Source organism: Wasmannia auropunctata, unplaced genomic scaffold (assembly GCF_000956235.1).
Source record: "Wasmannia auropunctata unplaced genomic scaffold, wasmannia.A_1.0 LD334423.1, whole genome shotgun sequence".
Classification (NCBI taxonomy): domain Eukaryota; kingdom Metazoa; phylum Arthropoda; class Insecta; order Hymenoptera; family Formicidae; genus Wasmannia; species Wasmannia auropunctata.
In genome coordinates, this window is record NW_012028467.1 from 1,794 (window position 1) to 19,760 (window position 17,967).

Genomic DNA, 17,967 nt, shown 5'->3' on the forward strand with positions numbered 1-17,967 from the left:
TGTGTATATGTATGCGTGAGATATATTGATGTGGTATAAACATGACACATCACTACACACTACTACATCAATATCGCACGCATACATACTCACAAATTGTCGGTAAAACAGCGGATTTTTAGAGTTTGATCTAGGGTTTAGCATCCTCTTAAGCGAGGATGCGAACCCGCGTGGGTCGATGAGGCCGGCCTGCGAGCGCCCGCGATCGATAAGGTGGAACACGCGTTTTCCGACCTGACGTCACGGAGTACGGACACACAGTCGCGTGTCCTCGTGGATTACGGACGAGCCTTGTGGTGTGGGTTCGCGTCCTCCGTTATCCGCGACATAGCGCGCACCAGCGCGCACTTCCCCCTCGTACGCTTCTTGCTGCGTTCGTTACGTTTTCCCGCACGCGAATGCATCGTCACTGTGAGTGACCCCCGAGAGCGAGGCGCCCGGAGCGCGTACCAGCTTTCGCCACGCGTCCCAGAATTACGTCGTGACGCGCGCTGACGACACGTCAAAAATGGCAGATTCTGCGCCCAGCAAGGCCGACATCGAGGAGATCTTCAAGAGGCTGCGGGCCTTCCCGACGAACAAGGTTTGTCGAGCGCGAACGTTGAGCGCGATCGACGCGAGGATCGACGGCGAACGCAAATCGGGAAATGGTCGACGCGTCCGCGCCAGACGACGAGATCTCACGAGCGTCGTGCTGTCAAGCTGTCAGCTTCCTTGTGAAGTCTAGTTTCCAGTCGTGCGTTTACGTGCTTCAATTTTTTGAATTTTGCGATTTCTAATATTTTTGAAGCCCAATATTCATCTCGAACGACTCATTTTCACGATTTCCCTGATCAATAATGCCCAACATAAGTCCTGCAAACCTTTATTTACTAATCTATTATTGATCCGATAATCCATTTGGTCTGCAACCTTTTTGAAAAAAAAGTGATCCTTTCTTCGAAAGGCACAGCAGGACATAGCAGACACAAAAGAGGACTTGTATTACTTATGTAAATGGATTCCACATTACATACCGACTTATTTTTATCTTTTCTTGCAATTTCAAATTTTTTGTTGCGTGAAAAAGACTACCGATTATTACTTATTGTTAGTATTGATTAGGACACGCCGTGCTATTGATTATTATTTTAACAAAGTTCTGCCCTTTGTAATAAATACTTTGAGTTTCTCGTTTCACTTGTAGTAAATATGTTTATGATTTAACATCATTATGTGTATTATTGCTTAATTTTCATATCCTTGCGTCTCCTCTTCAGAGGTCTGGCAAACCACCGAGAGTATCCTTTGCCTTGAATATCTCTCTCAAACTGCCGTTCGGATTCGGCTTTAAATTGTAGGTTCCATATACCTGTGTACACTTGCTCACTAAAAGGTTGCGACACTTTTTTTTTATAGGTTTCTAATTTATATTTAATATACGTAATATATACTTTATAGATAATTAATATTTTGCAAACGCAAACCACGATGTACTGTCTTTAGTCTAGAAGCAGTATAACACCAATCGTGGTCCGCATTTGCAAAATATTAGTGCATTTTGAAACCTATAAAAAAGAAAGTGTCGCAACCTTTTAGTGAGCAAGTGTACAATCAACATGCGCACCACAGGTATATGAAGAGAGTGGTAGTCCCTGGCTCGATATGAGCTGTAGCGCCAATGGATGATGATGATGATGATGATGTGTATTATTGCTTAGATAATACCTAATTTGAGTTTTTTTTGTTATATCTATTCTTTAATATATTTACGTTGCATCTTATACTGTATATATGTATATATATGAACTATAATTAGAAAGTGTAATTCTTTTCTCTTTCTCTTTTAGTCATGTTTCGATTGCAACGCAAAGAATCCGGCGTGGGCCAGCGTAACGTACGGCGTCTTCTTGTGCATCGACTGCTCGGCGGTGCACCGCAGTCTGGGAGTGCATCTCACCTTCGTCAGGTCCACCCAACTTGACACAAACTGGACATGGCTGCAGCTAAGGAACATGCAGCTGGGCGGTAATGCCAATGCTGTTAGTTTCGATGTCTTGTAACATCAATAATATCGTTTCCTCGCTGAGAAAATGTTCGATAACCAAATCATCTCACACATGTCTCGCGTTATTATTGCCCGCAGAGAAAATTCTTCGTGCAACACAACTGCACCTCGACCGATGCCCAGCAGAAGTACAACTCGCGCGCGGCTATGCTGTACAGGGAGAAATTGGGCCAGGCCGCTGCGCAAGCGATGCGTCGTTACGGCACAAAGGTAAATTCACGTAGGATTATTCGAATATTAGGATACTCGTAGATATTAGATCGTCAAAGATCCGTCCTAACTATGAACTATATAATAATTATAGGTTTCCCTTCCTACGTCAAAAAATAAAACAATGGTGAGCTGAGTAAATATTTCGAGAGAAATCGGTTCCCTCTTTTTCATTTTTTTTTTCGCAATTTTACTAACATCCGCTTATGACGTCTTGTGCCAAAGCTTTCTACTACTTGTAAAACTTACATGTGTCCTTGTCACGCAATCGATATCAGCGCACCAGTTCTCCGTGCGTGATCATCCACAATTGTACAAATATATGTTTGTTTACAAAAAAATGCTATCCATCTTTATGATTACTACATAACAAATCGTCATCAAGACACTGTCCGACATACCTGTGTATTTTCAAGTTGTGTTTTAATAAGATTTATTCCAATATGTACCATAATATTTGTTTGTTCCTTTTGGCTGTTGTATTTAATAATCTGTACAAGATGTTTCTAAAATATCTGAACAAACTTTACCAGTGTATTCTATTAATAATTCAGAAAAAAAAACAACGTTGTGAACACAGATTCACAAATGCAATTTTTTTTCTCGAAATTGTCGACATTGAAAGTTGTAAATTAGCGAAAAGATTTTATCATAAATCATTAAATGTTAGCGTTGGATGCTTTAATCAATATAAGCAAAAGCCTGAATAGTCAATAATGTGAATAATGATAAGCATGTGACAGTATCATGCAAATGTGCACTAATAAAGGTAAAGTTTGGCCAAATATTTTAAGAACATTTTTAAGTCTGATCGTTCTTTTGCAGCTGCATTTAGAGGAAAGCACAGAAACGGAAGAAATGAACGAGCCGGATTTTTTCAAGCAGCACGAGAATTTAGATTCGCTTCAGAATGAAATGATAATTCCGACGGAAGAGAAGGCATTCCTCACATCTAATACAGTGCCAAGCAATGACAGCACAGAGAAGAGTGCACCGGAGGTCGCTTCCAATTCCATGGGACCTTCAGTAAAGCTTTTCGATTCTACCTCAAACAATCTGCAGTCTGAAAGGAAACCTACCATAGGCGGCAGAACAGCTCAATCTAAACGTCCTGGTGGAGTAAGTTTTGATGAATCACATATAATAAAACGACTCCAACGAAAATTGCAACGTGTTGCAATTATTGTCCCCTTAATTGCAGCTAGGAAAAAAAACCGGAAGCTTGGGTGCTCAAAGAGTTAAAACCAATTTCGACGAACTGGAGAAAAGTGTCGCAGAGGCGCACAAGTTGGCACAAGAAAAGAATAAAGAAATATCGAAGGAGGAGCAGGAGGAGCTCGCCACTCGTCTAGCCCAGCGATACGAACAAAATTTGAGTCAGCAAGCGAAGAAAATGGAGGAAAGAACGAAGCATCTGGATCCGATGAAGGCCACGCAGGCGGAACGTCTTGGAATGGGATTTAATGCACGAAGGTAATAAATTCTCTTTTTCTCCCTCCCTCCCCCCTCTCACTTTCACTCATTTGCAAGATTTGTTTGACAGAGTTTATTTGGAATTTATCTTTTTTCCTCCCCTTTTTTTTTAGTGGTGCGACTCATTCTGCACTTGGCGACATGAAGACAATAACGCAGGAATCGAAAGGGGTCATAACGTCAGCGGAGGTGATCTCGGGAGAAACGGACTCTTTCTTTACCTTAGACGAATTTTATTCGGTTTACGCTAACAGCAAGCCGTCCTCGCGCAGCGAGGAAATTGTGGTCGTGGCAGAACCGGAACCGCCGAAACGATTGGGTCCCTCCACTCGAAGCGTATTTACCAAGAGCGACGCGAGAGCGTCCTCGTCCACCGTCGAAGGAGAGGCTCAGAAGAAGTTCGGTAGCGCAAAGGCTATCAGTTCGGAGCAATACTTTCAAGACAGCTCTTCCGACAATGCGGTAAGCGCAAATTACAAGTGTAACTTAGCTAGGAAGAAAAAAGTCTCTGACTAAGATTACATTTTATTGGCACGCAGAAGCACTTCTTGTCTTAAAATTATCCTTCGACATCTGTGTTTTCTAGTGGGAACGTAAGAATAATTTACGCCGTTTCGAGGGCTCGTCCAGCATCTCGTCGGCCGATTACTTCGGCACCGAAAACTCACCAACCTCGCCCACATCCTCGCTATCCATGCGCCTGACTGCCGGACGGGCCGGTGTCGTAGACCTCGACGACGTGCGAGAGAGCGTGCGTCAGGGTGTAAACAAGGTTGCTGGTAGGCTCAGTTCGCTCGCGAACGCGGCGGTATCTTCTATACAGGATCGTTACGGACTCTAATTAAAATCTATCGCATCTCACGAGAACTGTTACAAATACTTATTCGGACCCGCTCTCGTCCATTGTTCAGAAATTGTAAATAAAAGCTTCTAATTGAGCTTCCGCGTAACTTATTCTTCGGATGTGTTGCGCACGGATATATATACCTACGTATATATATATTCGTACTGTTGTGAACGATGAACCGGTGAACGGAGTGCAATGTAAAAGTTACGCAGAGTCGAGAGTGAAAATATAAATACAATGTATTTTATAAATACTTCTGCTTCATCTCCTTGTAACAGAGCCAGTACATATTGCGTGATAAATATTGCACAACAAATATTCTCTATATCAAAAGTCGTATATATCAAATCAGCGAGAGACTGAAAGTAAAATGCCCGTAATAATTTAGATAAAACACATGATTGAAATATCGCTACAGTTTAGAATATTTATTAGTCTATACTCGGCGGTGGGTTTTGGCAGCGCGAAATCAATCGCGAACACGGCTGGCCGTGGAGGAAACACACGAGTATCACCGTCATGTTGTCGCAGCCGGTGCCCATGAGGGCGTCCGGCGCCAGGCAACAGTTCAGAAGCTCCTCGCAGATCTCCTCGGGGTGTATCGTCTGGCTCGACGTTTCTCCGTCGCCGGAGAATCTCGGGTGCCCCAAGCGCGCTCTCACGAATTGAACCACCTCCTCGCTGGTCATCACGTCCCAGATGCCGTCGCACGCCAAGACGACGAACTCCCAGTTCTCGTCGACGGTAAACTGTTGTACCTCGGGAAACGCTACGGGGATTTTTTCTTTTTAGAATCTTTCAATCGCGAAGGGATTCCGATCGAGAGCCATCCATCTCGAGTTCGGTATAACTCGTCACACGTACCGGTCACGATCTGCTCCTGCGGTGGCTTGTGGTCGTTCCGCTTGAATATGAAGTCCCCGAGAGCGCGGGACAGCGCCAGATTGCCGTTCACCCTCTTGTACTCGACGAAACCGCCCGCCGCCTCGATGCGCTTACGCTCCTCCTTCAACGTGGGCTTGTGGTCTCGGCTGAGCGGCACCGCCCGGCCGCTGACGCACGCCACCGCTCTGCTGTCACCTGCATTAGCCTGCAAAGCTGCTTTTGTTACTGGTCAGGGATTCGGACTGGTCAAGGTGGTGCCGTGGCCAACGTCGTCCGAAACGAGACGAGACGAATCGACTTACGCTGTACAAAATGTTATCCTTGACGAGGAGCGAGATGACGGTCGTCCCGGCGTGCTCGTCCCTGAGCGCGGCGTTATTCTGCATCGCCTTGTCCAACTCCAGGAAGCCTTGTTGCATCGCATTCACGATATCACCCTCCTTGTACTCGCTCCTTCTGGTTATGTACTCGTGAAGGTGCTTCCCAGCGTGCTGCGCCATGGCTGCACCTGCAAGCGTGCGCAAATGTTAGATATACTGTATTTCTTATCGATACGCGCAGTGCATTTGAAAATTTACTTGCCGCTGTCGCTTAATAAATTTATTTATTCCACACCCGGTATATTTACCCCCGTGTCCGTCGTAGACGGCGAAGAACGCCGTGCCCGGGTCACTGGGCAGGGAGAGTATGTGCACGTGCGAATCTTCCATCTTGATGCGCCAGCCCTGCATGCAGGAGCTGCCTACCCGGTAATTGCTGTCCCGGCAGCAGGCCGACTGCTTCTTCGTTATCGGCTCGCTGAGCGTTTGCCCCATTTTCTCCCCCTTCAAATCGATACGTCCGTTCGCGAATCAACGCACGATTTGAATGCGACGATTACTGATGATCGGTATCGACGACGGGCCGACGAGCGAGAGAGTCAGAATTAAGACGAATCCGAAGGCGTGATATTTATAAATTATCTATTCGCAGAATTTTACTCAAACACGTCATCTTACTCGTCAACGTCGACGTGTCTTAAGGACCCCGTGTATTAAACGCGCTCCACTCCGCTATTCCGGATTTCACATAACAGCTCCCCGATACAGAAACGCGCCGGGACGCGCGTGGTGTGCGGCCAATTTGTCGTCAGCTCCACCCTGTATTGCACTCCGTGCTTTCCATTCGGCCATGGGAAACAATGCGCGTAGCGTCGAAATCGGATCAGGCGGACATCGATCAACACGTCAAACCGGAGCCAAACAGCTGATCTGGGTTGATGACGTCACGGCGCCGTTCGTCTTTTCGGACCTGTCATGACGTCATTTGGCAGGCGGATATTTTCGATGTGAGTTTCGGAACTCAATTACAGAAAGAAACTGGACTAACTGGAGTCGTGTTTTATTCAATGAGTCTTGGAACACGCATTTGTGAGAACATGGGACTCGTGGAAGAAGGGAGCAAGGATTGATATGAAAAAAAAAAAAAAAAACAAATGTAAGATTTAGAAATACGACTGGAATCATTAGCGATTAATTAGTAACTTAATTATTAGTCTTATCGATTAGTATAATTTATTAATTACGTAATGGTCGATTATATTGTATCGTATCGTTAGACCCTTGAACTTAACCTGACTTTCACCGTGCGAAATATTTATGTAAATACTCCCCTCAAAAGTTTGCAAGGGCGAACTTAATTTGTAAATTAATCTTCTTGAAAAGAACGTTATTTTCTATGCCCGTAGAAAATAAGTGATGATATTTATATCGTTCATTTCTATATAATGAAATATAATGTTTAACAAAATAATCTCAGTTGATATATTATCTAAATGTTGAAAGTTTAATGTCCACGATATTATTTATTGTTAGACATAAAACATTTGTAACGTAAAAAATGATATGAATTTGAATAAATCAATTTTATAGACTACAGCTTCTACATTTACATCAGCCCAAATATCCTTTTCATGTGACACATGAATTAAATTATAAATAATCTTAATAAATTGTTTAGAAACTCACAATTTTTTAAATAAAATGACAATATAACAAATCTTTTGTGTAATTCCAAAGGATTGGAAACAGTGAGGTCGAAAAGAAACAGATATACATCAACTGGATGTGATCTTATTTGCGAGGAGAGCACAGAAATCAATTTGAGAGAGCAATGGCAGGAATTAATTGCACATCAATTTCAACAAGCTTGCGTCAATTATTGCGGCTGCACTTCAGAGGTATGAGTTTGCAGATGAACAATAACATCGACGATTCCGTTTATGTGATATAATGGAATATTATAACACGCTTGTAATGCTTCCGTTGATGTTCTTTTTAAAAGGATTCGCGTGTCCGTTCTCATCTAAAAGCACGGACGAGGTCAGCGAGAGTCCGAGATTACGTGAATTCAGGAAAAAATTGCGCGAACGCGCTCCCATAGGTATGTTTATATCGCACGCAACAGCCCATAGCCCATCATACGATTCTCTTCTGGATTACCGTGCAAATATTTAAAAGAGTAAAAAAATTACATTTCCAACGTGACAGAAAAATTGGACGAGTTGGAGGAGGGCAAGCATCCTTATCAGGAGAAGGAACCCTTGAAACCGTTCCCGGACAACACGAATCCGGAAACGGGCGAAGTCGGGGGCCCGCGCGGACCGGAACCGACTCGTTACGGCGACTGGGAGAGAAAAGGCCGCGTGACGGACTTCTGAATCATCCCTGTACAGAAATAGGCATTCCTGTATAGGAATAGAAATTCGTTTGTTAATAACAATTAGAAATTGTCCACTTCAAAACGTTAAATAATTAAAGCTATATTTTGAGATACGATTTTATAAAACTGCGCAATCTGTTATACTGCCTAATATATTTATATGCACACTGTTCACATTTATCAAACAAAACAGATCAGTGAGGGCTCATTGATTTTTTATTATTTTTGATTTATTCATTCAGATCCAGTGAAGAACTAAAGGCAAAGCCATTTATATGAAAGAATTACCGCAGATCAACGCTCACTAATCTGTTTTGTCTGCTGAATGTACTCATTGTGTACAGGGTGCATAAATGTACAATATTAGGCAGTATAACAGTAGAGAGAAGCATGAGAGCGAGAGTCATCTCGGCCTTTGGCCTTTTAAAGCCTTTTTAGGACCGTCAGAACCCCCGTACAGTAGCACACCATTTTTGACATGGCTATTATTAAAGTAGCTACATTTATTTTCTGACATTGTTCTGATAAAATCATAACATGAAAAATGGATGTGGTTCGAGTCTACATAATAATAGTACTTATTTAGCATATAATTCACGTTACATATACAGTATACAATTTATGTTACATATACTATAGAATCTCGGAAATATTCAGTCAACAAAATTATCGCATAGGTAAATTTATATCAAAATGTCGCATAAATTTAGACAATCATAACTCTGCGAAAAATGATCGTATCGAAAAGTTCTTTTTTTCATTTCTCAAGAGTAAAACTTGTACTTAAAGATGTTTTTGATCGATTTTGAATCCACCTTTCCTCCCATCCCTCTGCAATTTTTGAAAAGTAAGGACATGTTACGTCTCTAAAAAAATTGCATAATTTGACGCGAACGGAACGGAATTTTTGTCGTAAATATCAAAATAATTATCGTAACGTTTAAACTTTTCTGTACAAATTTAAAATAAAATACAGCTTTGTATGATTTTTTTTTTACGGAATACGGTATGTTAAAGTTATTGCATTTTTGTTCAATTACTGCCAGCATTAGCATTATCTGTATAGTGCGTATCAAAGGGAAGTTGCTGGTCGAATTTTGCGCATTGTGTGTATGTCATACTTTACACGAACAAAACCATAAAATTGTTTATGCAATCTAGTATATAATTTTATAATAATTTTCTATAATTTATTTAATATTTTATAATTTTATATTATGTTATAAGTATTACTTGATGTCTTTTATGTTGTATTTTATGTTTTTTTATATGCGTTGTATTAAATTATATATTTTTAGCACATTTACAAATTATATTTAAAAATAAATTAGTAACTTAATAAATAATAAAATAAATGTTTATACAACGCAAATAGGCCGATTGGAATCGGATTTAATGTGTTAAAGTAACGTATCTCTCATTCCCGCCAGCTCTGGTAGCACGAACACATTTTATTTATGGCTAAATATACTAACTCGAACCACATCCATTTTCGATGTTATGATTTTATCGGCAATATCAGAAAATGGATGTACTAGCGCTAGGTATATGAAGGTTCTGACTGTCCCACGTCAAAGGCCACTCTCGAAAATCGTAGAACTCGTAAAAGTAAAGAAAAAATTCTACCTGTACTCAGTAAATTAATAAAATAAATTCAAGTGTTACAAACAATGTTTTCTAAATAAATTAAAGTGCTGCGAACAATGTAAACATTTTCTAGTGTTATATATTTTTTGAAAAATCTTCTAATAACTCCGTCCATAAATTCTTGATGAGAAAAATTGAATGCGATGTTTTAATGCAACGCATAAATAAATAAATCTGTATCACAACAAATAACAGTTAATCTATATCTGGGCTGATATCGACTTTGCTATCGCGACGACAGTAAACATAGAACTTGCATCTGCGTCTAATTTCCGTGACGGTTTTCTCTTTAGTTTCATCAGTCTCGTTCAAATGCCTCCGCATATTTCTTATTCTGGCTGGTCAACTCTTGCAAAACGTGATGCCCTACGCTGTCGCTATAGCGTTCGCTCCTCATCGTGATGACAATTAATAAGAAACTTCATCCACTGTGGAAAGATTTGTGTCGCGAAAATATGATATATACTCTCACAATGAGTATCTTATATAATACTACAGAGATAACGAATAAAAATATGCACTCTTCTCGAATTTTATTCTTGGAATCTTCGATGCTCTTTGGAATCATTGAATGATTAATCAGAAAAAAAATCAAATTGCGCAATCTGCAGCTAACAACTATGTACACGATAGTCTGTTGTTCTTGATAAAACTTACTGCTCATGAAAAAACTAACTTTTAAATTTTTTATAAGGTAGCACACTTAGCCTTTTAAATAAACTGCGTAAGAGCTAAAATTAATAGTTACATCACTGCTCACAAAATAAATAAGTTAAGACGCTTATATTTAAAGAAATAAAATGTATTACGTAAAACATTTTTTTAATTATAACCAAATATATGTATTAAATTTCTCTTTATTTATTTCCATAATTTGAGAATACAAAAAATTGTCATTAAAAACTATCGTACATACATCCACTCTTTTATGCTTTTGCATTATACTTCTGGCAAGATCATTTGCGTAAGGAAAAAGAAATGATTCTTTTTCTTTTTTAAACTCGTAAAGGGTGCGACCTGTATCCAATAAATTAATAAAATAAATTCAAGTGTGCTATAAATAATTTAAACGTTTTCTAGTGTTATTTATTATTTGAGAAATCTTCTAATTGCTCCCTCCATAAATTCGCACTTGATGAGAAGAATTGCACACGATGCCTTAATGCATATATACATATAAAAAGATAAATCTTTTTCGCAACGAATAACGGTTAATTCATATTGATATAGCGACTTTGCTATTACGACGATAATAAACACAGAAAATTACGCGCGATTTTAACGTAAGACGTAAGAATATAGATCTATTTGGCAATTAGTGTTTTGTCAACATATATTTATAGCTGAAATCATATTATACTTATAATATTATATGCAATGACTTTGCTATTGCGACGATAACAAACATAGAACTTGTATCTGCGAATTATGGAGGCAAAGTTTAACTCATGTCGCATAATTAAAAAAGACGAGGTCGACAGCATAATCTTCAAAATCTGTGTGTAATTTTCAAATAATTATTTTACAACAAAACAGTTTCAATAATTATATCATTCACAACAGATTTACAACAGATGGAGGATTAAAAAATCAGTGACAAAATTATTTATAATAATTGTTATTTTTGTCTTTAAAAAATGTACCAATTAAAAAAAGTTTTATCACTATCTTTTTTATAATATGTATCTTTGACATTTTTAATAAAATTATAACAAATATACTGAATACAATCTATCTTCATGTGGATAGTTATATATATATATATACCTATATATAATTATATATATATAATTATTATTATATTTACATATTATACATATAATAGCATATAGATTAGACATATAAAACAGATACATTAAAAAATGTATACAGAAATATATAATATTAAAAAAATGAACTGGATTCTTAATAAAAAGTGGAAAGAGATACATTTCTTGTTCGTGCACGTAACTTAGTATTATAAACGCACACTATTATCTTTCCTAAATATTTTATATTTTATCTGTTCTCTCGTATTATGCCACCGATAGAATCACCCTATGCAACAAAAAGTGAAAATATTTTTTTCCCAAAATTCCTAAAACAAAGACAATTTGACATTAAATTACAGTAATGTGATAATAAATACATTCAACCATATCTTAAGAGCAAATACTTGTTACCGAATCTGAATCCATTGCTCTAAAAAATATTATGTAGTGCATTATTCGATTTTATTATTCTCATTATTTATAATCCAGTCACGATTCTTTTCGACCAATTTCTTCCAATAATCTGCAAAAGTAAATGTTTATATTACATATATATATCGAATTAAATAATTATGTGAGTCATGTACTTCTCATGTACCTATTATATATTTTAGAATTCGGTGATTTCTTAGTTTTTATTGATTATATTATATAAACGATTGCTGTCAAAAGTTTATTTTTTCTTCGACTATAATTTTTACTATAATTACCAGTTAAATCCTGAATTGTATCACCAGTGCCGCCATACTCGATTGGCAAGATATCTTCTGGAATATCCTTAAAACAGCTCCGCAACATATGTGGATAGACGTGAAATCTCTTCTTCATTTTCTCCGTCAAGCAAGCTCTCACAATCTTGATAATACCATTGACAATTGTCGGTGCGTTGATATAGTTTAGAGACCGCATTCTTACAGGAAAGCAGCTCTGACACGCGTGTATTCCATTCCATATTAAATGGGGTGAAAATTGAGCTATGTGACGTACTGTTGATTGATCATGTCAACGAATATTGCGAAACCATATACGGATGCTATAGCGTTATTTCTCAACGTTAGCTCTAACAACGTCATAAAGATCTGATAAAATAATCGTCCGATAAAAAATAATAGGATATATTTTATCACAACAACATCAGAAATAGATCGTTACATCTGATTTCAATTTTTACCTTAATTAAGTCAGTCATTTTGTGTATTGTTGGATCATGTCGAAAACAGCGTACGATAAAAACCAATCTTCCTCGACTATCCGGTTTTCGCAGAGGCAAAACCAATCTAAAGGAAATATTTTAGAATCATTTGCAGAAGTCAATCTTATTTGTACAGCAAAGCATTTAATTGTACACGAATGTTTTTAATAAAATATTTTTGCTAAAATATAAAATAAAAGTAAATCATTTTTAAATTATATACTCACTTTTCACTTTAAATTAGATAATCTAAGTTATTTTCCAATATTAGAGTAGTAGAGAGATTTTACTTAAATTACACATTTATGAAAGTGGTTGTTACCCCAAATCAAGCATCTCCTGTAGTTCCGGTTGGAGCGGATCCTTATTCATGTACCATTCCGGTAAGGCGAATCGATGTTTGTAATAGTTTCGTATTCTGGTCTTAGTTTTCTCAAGGTTAAACTTGCCGACTCTCAAGAATTGCAAGATAAGGAAATTATCTGTATACAAATTAAGAGTTCTCTCCAAAAATGCTAAATCTATTAGATATTATCTATTAGATATTAGATAGAACTTATATAAGTATATGGACTGGCAATGTGCTATAGTTTCAGTAAAAGCAACGTTTGGAGAAGGTATAGGAGCGAGAAATGTATTATACTTTTTAGTAGTTTTTCTTTCTCAATGTGTCCAGAAATATACATTGTATATATTAATAAAACATATATGTATATGTATAACTCGTTGATCACGTACTATGACACAACCAATGCGAGCATAATAAAAATGTATCAATCAGAATATATTTGAGCGCGAAACGTATTTCTTGACACTTAAAAAGAGAAGAACGGAAACGACTGCTTCTATTGCTAGTCTGTAAGGTCTATGGGTATATACAAATTAAATTAAGTTTTTCTAAATGTGTATATAGAGCAACATGAATTTTAAGGAATGTCTAATATCTAAATGCATAAGCACATTTTTTTGCTTTTTCGATTAGGAGAAGAAATAAGAAGTGTATTGTCGGAAAGAAAAAATAAATAAATCAAATAATCAAAAATCTATTCAGAAAATGACAAAATGCAATAAGACGATCATGAAATTTTTCATATAAATCTTTTTATCGAATTTTTATTTTTTTCTCATTTTTAATTATCGAGATTTTTAAACTGCTGCTTTTGTTTTCAATGATAAAGTCAGACACTTTATTACACTATTCTTCGTCTTTTCTTATATTGTGCAATCAAGAATGAACGCAACAAGATAAGCATTAGATAAGATTGACAGGCTGCGTTCCGTTTTAACGCTCACGCGCTGTGAACGTAATTCGTTTCTGCTTAACATTTAATAAATAACAAGGATAAATGATTTCGTTAGCGCTATAAGCGCCAAAAGCGTGAATATGGAACGCGGCCTTAACATATATGTAACACTGATAAAGGCAGTTAAGCGTATTATTGCTCCTCTGGCAAATGAAAATAAATTGAAATGGATAGAAATTTAAAGGAATTCATTTCAACATTTCCGCTCGAATTGGCGGATTCTGATTTTTCGAATATATTTGAATCCAAAAATAATAAGTCAATCGAAAAACTGTTCAGAAACTAGCGAAATGCAATAGGACAATCATAAACGTTTTCATGAATTTTTTTATCGATCAGTCTCTGTTTCTTCGTGATTTATTTTTATTTAGAGTGATTTTTTGACCGCTACTTTTATTTTTAATGAAGAAGTCAGACACTTGGTTATATTATTTTTCGTTTTTCCTTTTATTTTGAGATTAAGAATGAATTCAACAAGATATAAGCATCGGAGTTAACAACACAATTAATTACAATTAAGCTAGATTATTGCTCCAAAAGTAATAAATCGTAATTAAATTTTTCATTGAATGATATTTCAGTGCGTTGGACCACTATTATTTTTACCGATTTGTATGCGCAATTCGTCCTCGATCCAACATCTAATTTCCGCGATAGCGTCCTCTCTATTTTCATCGGTTTCATTCAAATGTTCCGCCACGTACTTCTTGTCTTCGCTGGTCAATTCTTGCACACCGTGCATTACGCTGTCACCATAATTACATTCGTTCACCATCGTAATGAAAATGCATAAGAAGCTTCGACCACTGCAGATGAATTCTTGTCGCGGAGATACGATATACTGTCACGCGCGAAGTTTATACGTGCTAGCTTTGGAATCATCGAATAACCAGTAGATCAGCACTAAAAGTGATTGCGCCATCTGCAGCTGCAAACAGCGATGATGACATGTATCCGCAGTAAACTATATAGTTCAACAGCCTTGACGGAACAATTTATTCTCGAGCTGCAGCAATCATGAAGAGAATTTAACTTCTTTATAAAGTAACACGCTTAGCCTTTTAAATAAGTGTACATAAGCTTAAATTATATATTAAAAGAAATTATACTTATATTGCTCCCAAAATATAGGGGCTGTCCATATATTACGTAGCATATGACTAGGGGGAGGGGGGGGGTCAGTCAAATTCTGACAAATGATTACATGGGGAAGGGTCGTACATATTCTTACGTAAGATTTTTCATGTCTACTGTTGTCATGAAAAACGAGCAATATTAACTTTACATCGAAAATAATCGGGAAAATCTTACATAATTAGAGAGGGGGGGGTTTAGAAATTCTGACATTTGCTTGGGGGAGAGGGAGAGGATCAAAAGTAGCCAAAAATATGTTTACGTAATACATGAACCCCATATGTATAAAATAAATAAATCCAAACGTCTAACGTTTATGTTTAAAGAGATAAAATGTTTTACGCAAAACATTTTCTAAATTACAACCGTACAGATAAAATTTGTCTTTTCTTCTATTCACATAATTTGAGAATTTTTATTGAAAATATTTGTACATCGGTACTTCTGCTTTATGCTCCTGCTGGCAAGGATCTTTTGCGTAAAGAAAGAGTTAGAGAAGTAAATAAATAATTCATTATTTTCTGAATTTTATAAAAATCAAGAGAAAATGCAACTTGTATTCGATAAAATAAAATCAAGTATGTTTTAAATAAAATTAATGTTTTGATGTAAAATAGTATAGAAAAATAAAACTGTTTTGCAGCAACTATAGCGTTTTATTTATTATTGATATGATAGCAGAATAATATCTATATTTGAAAGCTGAGTCATACTCAATGAGAAATGGCCATCAATTTGACGTCGATCATTTCTTACTGGGTATTATGTAATGTCTTTACCATCATAAAAGATTTCACAATTCTAATAATAACATCGAAAAAATATCGGCACATTTGATAATGTTTATATGAAAAAACCTAATGAGATATGGTGAAAGTTCAAAGTTTAAAACAATTAGATTAGAAAATATCAAATGCGGTCTAAAGCGGATCTTGATGCTTAGTAATAATATTTTTGTGTAAATCTTAAAATTTCCAGTTCAGACATACTGCGTGTCAAATATTTGTCGGTTTTGAAACGTCCTGGCTGAAGGAATATTTTTTGCAATAAGTTATTTACAGGAGAAATAATTATTAAGAATAAGATGCTCATTAGCATAGAAAATTATTAAATTGCTTGTCAATTTAATTGTGACATTAAATTGACAAGTGACGTATGTACGTAATCCGAATTCAGTGTGCGGCTGTGTTTCAAAACCGACAAATATTCGGTAGACAGCTTGTGCCTGAATAAAAAATAATAAGATTCGCGCAAAAATTATTACCAAGTATCAAGATCCGCTTTAAAGCGCATTTGGCCTTTTATAATCTTGATTTAATTAATTAATTAATTAATACATATATACATATATATATATATATATATATATATACATATGTACGTATATATGTATATGAATAACATAGAGTACATAAACTAATCAATATAAATATCTATTGTTTTATTGATGTTATTGAACTTTTATCGTTCATTAGATGTAAACCAAAGATAAAATGAATCCAACTCTACAAAGACGTAATAAGTCTTAACCCAGACAGAACAGATTGATCCATAGACGTCAATTCGACGTCTATGGACCAATCTGTTCTGCCTAAGAAACCGTAAGAAATTAGTCCATTATAGTCGATTATTTTTCTGACATTCACAAAACATTGTTTATAATATGTATCTTTAACATTTTAAATAAAATCATAAAATAAATGCGAAATACAATTTGTCATGTGGATGCGAATATACCATAGTTGCGTATATTATTATTATATTTATACATTATACTTTTAATCGCATATTGATTCTACACATAAAATAAGTATTGGAACATATAAAGTAAAAAATAAAGAAACATACAAAGTAAAAAGAAAACCAAATTTTTTTGTTCACATTTATGTAACTTAATATAAATATAATAATATTATTATATAATATTATTATATTTATTTATTTATTATTATATTTATATAATATTATTATATAATATAAATATAATAATAATATTACCTTTTCTAAAAAAATTTTGTATTTTATCCATATTCTTGTAATGTTCTTCTATATTATATACATTTATATCACCTATAGAATCACCTTATTATGCAGTAAAAAAGAAAGGAAGATAATTTTTTGTCGCAAAACTCACAAAACAAACTTTGACATATGTATATTATAATAAAATAAGTACCACAGATTTCTATGGAATAGATCACTAACATGCTATAGTTTGTTACCACTGTTATCAGTTGTGTTGAAACCAGGCGCCATATTTATCTAGTAATCACATACAGTGCTTTATGAAGTAGTGTTAGTGTACATTTAATAATATTTGTTAAAATTTTAACGTTTTGGAATGTAACCCATTACTGGCTAAAGACGGCTACTACCCTCTTTCCTAAATTATTTGGCTTTACTTCATTTCTCGGAGCTAGCAATCTGTGATAAGTACATCCAAGCTAAGGTCCTAAGAGCAAATATTTGTTGCCAATTCTAAATCCACTGCTTCAAAATGTTATTCGATTTTGTCATTCTCATCATTCATAAGCCAGTCACGATTCTCTTCGCTCACTTTCTTCCAATAATCTGCAGAAGTAAATATTTATGTTACATATATTGAATTAAATAAATTATACAGAGTGTCTCATACTCAATGGTACAGCGCTTGTGAGGAGATAGTATGGACCAAACTGAACAAAAAAGTCTTCTACCATTTTGCGATCTTCGCAATAGTTATCGAGATACTAATCATTAAAAAAAAATTTACGCCAAGTAGATCGGAAGAGCACACG

At 36.1% G+C, this 17,967-nt stretch overlaps 4 protein-coding genes and 1 pseudogene across 5 annotated transcripts; 2 read left to right on the forward strand and 3 right to left on the reverse strand.

The window, feature by feature from the left end:
• The first annotated feature begins 226 nt into the window (after positions 1-226).
• Positions 227-4,824, forward strand: LOC105458681 (ADP-ribosylation factor GTPase-activating protein 2). 2 transcript variants are annotated; one of them, XM_011704172.1, is made up of 8 exons: positions 227-583; positions 1,830-2,021; positions 2,126-2,257; positions 2,352-2,384; positions 3,083-3,376; positions 3,459-3,730; positions 3,844-4,192; positions 4,317-4,669. In XM_011704172.1, exons 1-8 carry the CDS (start codon positions 509-511, stop codon positions 4,569-4,571), a joined length of 1,602 nt encoding a protein of 533 aa, XP_011702474.1. In that variant the 5' UTR covers positions 227-508; the 3' UTR covers positions 4,572-4,669. The 2 variants fall into 2 exon arrangements, with proteins under 2 accessions (XP_011702474.1, XP_011702475.1); XM_011704173.1 differs by lacking the exon at positions 2,352-2,384 and having other exon boundaries at positions 230-583; positions 4,317-4,824.
• On the reverse strand, positions 4,799-6,725 carry LOC105458680 (probable protein phosphatase 2C T23F11.1). The gene is made up of 4 exons (XM_011704171.1): positions 6,091-6,725; positions 5,765-5,970; positions 5,442-5,667; positions 4,799-5,346 (listed from the first exon to the last, which is right to left on the reverse strand). Exons 1-4 carry the CDS (start codon positions 6,275-6,277, stop codon positions 5,009-5,011), a joined length of 957 nt encoding a protein of 318 aa, XP_011702473.1. The 5' UTR covers positions 6,278-6,725; the 3' UTR covers positions 4,799-5,008.
• A 128-nt stretch (positions 6,726-6,853) lies between these two features.
• LOC105458678 (succinate dehydrogenase assembly factor 4, mitochondrial-like) lies at positions 6,854-8,954 on the forward strand. The gene is made up of 4 exons (XM_011704170.1): positions 6,854-6,938; positions 7,520-7,680; positions 7,785-7,883; positions 7,991-8,954. Exons 2-4 carry the CDS (start codon positions 7,614-7,616, stop codon positions 8,158-8,160), a joined length of 336 nt encoding a protein of 111 aa, XP_011702472.1. The 5' UTR covers positions 6,854-6,938; positions 7,520-7,613; the 3' UTR covers positions 8,161-8,954.
• Positions 8,955-11,615: 2,661 nt separating this feature from the next.
• Positions 11,616-14,961, reverse strand: LOC105458682 (alpha-tocopherol transfer protein-like). Its single transcript, XM_011704175.1, has 6 exons — positions 14,663-14,961; positions 13,075-13,234; positions 12,732-12,837; positions 12,271-12,639; positions 11,972-12,083; positions 11,616-11,886 (listed from the first exon to the last, which is right to left on the reverse strand). Exons 1-4 carry the CDS (start codon positions 14,829-14,831, stop codon positions 12,535-12,537), a joined length of 540 nt encoding a protein of 179 aa, XP_011702477.1. The 5' UTR covers positions 14,832-14,961; the 3' UTR covers positions 11,616-11,886; positions 11,972-12,083; positions 12,271-12,534.
• Positions 14,962-17,329: 2,368 nt separating this feature from the next.
• The window catches only part of LOC105458683, a 12,467-nt pseudogene continuing 11,829 nt past the window's right edge, over positions 17,330-17,967 (reverse strand).

Bases quoted from the DNA above. Each gene is read 5' to 3' on its own strand.
- LOC105458681 (XM_011704172.1), top strand. From the start codon at position 509: ATGGCAGATTCTGCGCCCAGCAAGGCCGACATCGAGGAGATCTTCAAG. The intron at 2,022-2,125 runs GTTAGTTTCGAT...TATTGCCCGCAG, and splicing joins TGGGCGGTAATGCCAATGCT to AGAAAATTCTTCGTGCAACA. The intron at 2,258-2,351 runs GTAAATTCACGT...TAATAATTATAG, and splicing joins TGCGTCGTTACGGCACAAAG to GTTTCCCTTCCTACGTCAAA.
- LOC105458680 (XM_011704171.1), bottom strand. From the start codon at position 6,277: ATGGGGCAAACGCTCAGCGAGCCGATAACGAAGAAGCAGTCGGCCTGC. The intron at 5,971-6,090 runs GTAAATATACCG...GCACGCTTGCAG, and splicing joins CGTCTACGACGGACACGGGG to GTGCAGCCATGGCGCAGCAC. The intron at 5,668-5,764 runs GTAAGTCGATTC...GCAGCTTTGCAG, and splicing joins AGGATAACATTTTGTACAGC to GCTAATGCAGGTGACAGCAG.
- LOC105458678 (XM_011704170.1), top strand. From the start codon at position 7,614: ATGGCAGGAATTAATTGCACATCAATTTCAACAAGCTTGCGTCAATTA. The intron at 7,681-7,784 runs GTATGAGTTTGC...TCTTTTTAAAAG, and splicing joins ATTGCGGCTGCACTTCAGAG to GATTCGCGTGTCCGTTCTCA. The intron at 7,884-7,990 runs GTATGTTTATAT...CCAACGTGACAG, and splicing joins GCGCGAACGCGCTCCCATAG to AAAAATTGGACGAGTTGGAG.
- LOC105458682 (XM_011704175.1), bottom strand. From the start codon at position 14,831: ATGGTGAACGAATGTAATTATGGTGACAGCGTAATGCACGGTGTGCAA. The intron at 12,838-13,074 runs GTAACAACCACT...TATTTCCTTTAG, and splicing joins CAGGAGATGCTTGATTTGGG to ATTGGTTTTGCCTCTGCGAA. The intron at 12,640-12,731 runs GTAAAAATTGAA...TTATTTTATCAG, and splicing joins AAATGACTGACTTAATTAAG to ATCTTTATGACGTTGTTAGA.